We start from the raw sequence: 2,763 nt of genomic DNA, 5'->3' as shown, positions 1-2,763 counted from the left end.
CCGCCGCACCAACGGGCTCGACTCTCCACCAAACCCTGCAGGCACCAGGGCCACTCACCGCTCTCCCGCTCTCCTGGGGAAACCCCTGTGCTTCGACAGTGACAATCTCGAACTCCGAGGAGGATCCCTGCAAGGGGAGGCAGCCAGGTGAGGTCTCCCCAGGGAACGGCAACCCAGGATGCCCACTGCACAGAGGCAGGGACCACCGGGAGGAGCACAGCAGGGAAGCTGACCCCTCCCTAAAGCTGCCTCCTTTTGCTTTAACTAGATGGAGAGTCTCTCCCTCCGGCCATGCCAGCATCAGCTCTCGCATTCACCAGACTCACACTTGGAGGAGATTTCCGTGCTTCCGTGTCTGGCTGGGCGCTACCCGGGGCAGCCTGTGTGGAGCTGGGATCAGGGCCGACGGCTGCGGAAAGGGGAGAGGACGTAGCCATGAGCCTTTTGGAGAACAGGGCCTCTCCCTGCCTGGCACGGGGATGCAGAGAGCAGACACTCTGCGAGGTCGGGCACCGACGGGTGGTTTCAACCCCAGCTATGGGGACGGGACAGAAACCTCCCTCCAGGAGAAGGGAGGACGGCAGTGGTTTGATACACTCCAGAGATGACAGGGCTGCAAGAAACCTTCATGAAAGACTCCTTCATACCCTCTCCCTTCCCGAGCTCAGAATCCTGAGCCATCAGGTTATCCCTCCCCAGCGAGCCTCATGTCTCCTACCTCCAGTTTCCACCAGGTCCTCCAAGGAAGAGGCCATCAGCATTTTCTTGTCCTTCACAAGGTCCTCTGCCTTCTGCCGCAGCTTGGATGCCTCCACCTGAGACTCCCCCAGCAGCTCTCCTGTTGTGGTCAACAGAAGGATGCTCACCCTCCTTCCCCAAGTGCCTGCCCTGCGGCAGCCCCATCCACCAACACCAAGTCCCCTGCTTGGGTGGAGAAGTGCCCAGCGTGGTCCTTCTTCATCCAGAAAGAACTTTTCTTGGCCAAATCCAACGGCAAAGCTGTATCAGTGGCACACTGGCTGCACAGTCCCCCATGCTGACACACAGGGGACTGGTTACGGGAGGCAGCAGGGCAACACCGCATCTCTCAGGTCTCCTTCGCTTCCCAGAAGAGCCAAATTTCAGCTTAGGTGGTGGACCTAGGGATCCAGCCTGCTCGCTTTGAGGTCTGGCACCAGCAATACAATCCTCTCCCCACCCCGGGCAGCTGCTCCCACATCAGTGGGTCCCGGTCCCAGGTAGGGGCACGGCGATACGACAGGAATCACGAGGCAGGTGGAAATTCAGCTGCAGAAGCGGGACCCGAAAGTGGAAGCTGGGTCACGAGACCGAAAACAAAACTGGGGGTGGGTGGGGGAAGGCAGCCGAGGAGGAGAAAGGGGGTGGCGCGACTCAGCTGGGGCATTTCAATGCCAGCACGTCCCTCCCACCGTGGGGAGCATCAAAAGCCAGGGTCTTTGAGCAGCACCTGGGAAAAGCCCCTGACCCAACAGGGTTTGTGGGAGGTGAGGGCTTTCGTCAAAGACAGAACAGATCCTGGCACCTGTGACCTGCCACTGCAGGACTCCAGGAAGCTGACCTTGCTCCATCACTTGCCTTTTTTTCAGCCATTTATCCCACTGTAAAGCACCCCAGGAGTTCAGCAAAAGCCTTGCTCCCTCTGCACCCCTGTGTGAAAAAGCCCAGACATCCTGCTCAACGCCCAGGACAGGGAGAGCTTTACTACTGCGCCCCAGTGCCAAGACCCCCAGCTTCTTATAGCACCCTTCCTAAATAGAGCAAGAAACACCCAGGCTCGGTGGGCACAGGCTGAGCTGCCCCAAAGGCAAACCTCATCCTCCAGCCACGCAGCAGTTACCGATAGACTTGATCCCCTGCATCTTCTCCTTCAGCCGAGTATTCTCCTCCACCAGCCGCTCAAAGGCTGTGGATCCATTCTCCTCCGTCCCCCCACCGGGGTCGTAGATGCGGTAGGGTCCTCTCCCTTCCATGCCCGCCATTCAGTTGCCTACCTCCCAGATGGGCATCCCTGCAAGGCAACGGAGCACAGCGTCACGTTCCTCTGGCCCCGGATAGCGCCGCGGTCCCCTGGTCCCAAACATGCAGGGGTCCAGGGTGCCACACCAACAGAGGCAGGGCTGCCTCACTGCTCGCCGGCTGGAGAAGTGTCCCAGGTGAAGGCGCTTCCCCCTCCAGCCCTGCTTGGGGAGAACATGCTGGGGTGACTCACGGCCATGAGAAGTGTCACGCGAGGAGGCATCACCGGCAGCCCCACCCGAGGCCGGTTCTCACCCCTGCAGGGCGCGGGAATCCCCAAGGAGGTCGCAGCCGCTTGTCCCTGCATGCCGGTGGGGATGGAGACCCCAGTCCAGGAGCATCCACCCACACCAGCGCGGACCCGGGCACCATCACTGAAGCATCCCGCTCACCGCAAGATATTTTTGGGGGGCAAGAAAGGGTTGCGGGGGGCTGTTTGGGGAGGGGCAGTGTCTGCAGCTGCAAAAGCCTTAACCCACAGCCAGTGGACTGTACAGGCAGCACCAGGGCGCAGTAGACAAGCCCCAGCAGCCAGACAGGGACCCGCTCTGCTCTCCGGCTCAGCCAGGGAAACCCGCTGCCAACAGCATGACTTCCCAAATCGGGACACGGGGAACAGCCAGGCACGCACCAGGCTGGGAGCAAAGTACAAGGAGAGGAAACACCCGCTCGCAGCGTGCTATTTGCTTTTTTAATTCCTTGCATTCGTGGGTGGCCCATGGCCTC

General features: G+C 60.5%; 1 protein-coding gene across 1 annotated transcript in view; it reads right to left on the bottom strand.

Moving 5' to 3' along the window:
- The window catches only part of TNIP1 (TNFAIP3 interacting protein 1), a 14,219-nt gene extending 12,185 nt beyond the window's left edge, over positions 1-2,034 (bottom strand). The window contains exons 1-4 of the mRNA XM_009322636.1: positions 1,859-2,034; positions 719-838; positions 327-409; positions 59-127 (exon numbers count right to left, since the gene is read on the bottom strand). Of these exons, the coding sequence (XP_009320911.1) occupies positions 59-127; positions 327-409; positions 719-838; positions 1,859-2,000 (414 nt within the window). The 5' untranslated portion in view covers positions 2,001-2,034. The remainder of the gene's footprint in view (positions 1-58; positions 128-326; positions 410-718; positions 839-1,858) is intronic.
- Positions 2,035-2,763: the final 729 nt, after the last annotated feature.

This window comes from Pygoscelis adeliae, unplaced genomic scaffold (assembly GCF_000699105.1).
Source record: "Pygoscelis adeliae isolate BGI_AS28 unplaced genomic scaffold, ASM69910v1 Scaffold34, whole genome shotgun sequence".
Taxonomy (NCBI): Eukaryota; Metazoa; Chordata; class Aves; order Sphenisciformes; family Spheniscidae; genus Pygoscelis; species Pygoscelis adeliae.
The sequence above is the reverse complement of the archived record's forward strand: the minus strand, read 5'-3'. Positions and strand labels throughout refer to the sequence as shown.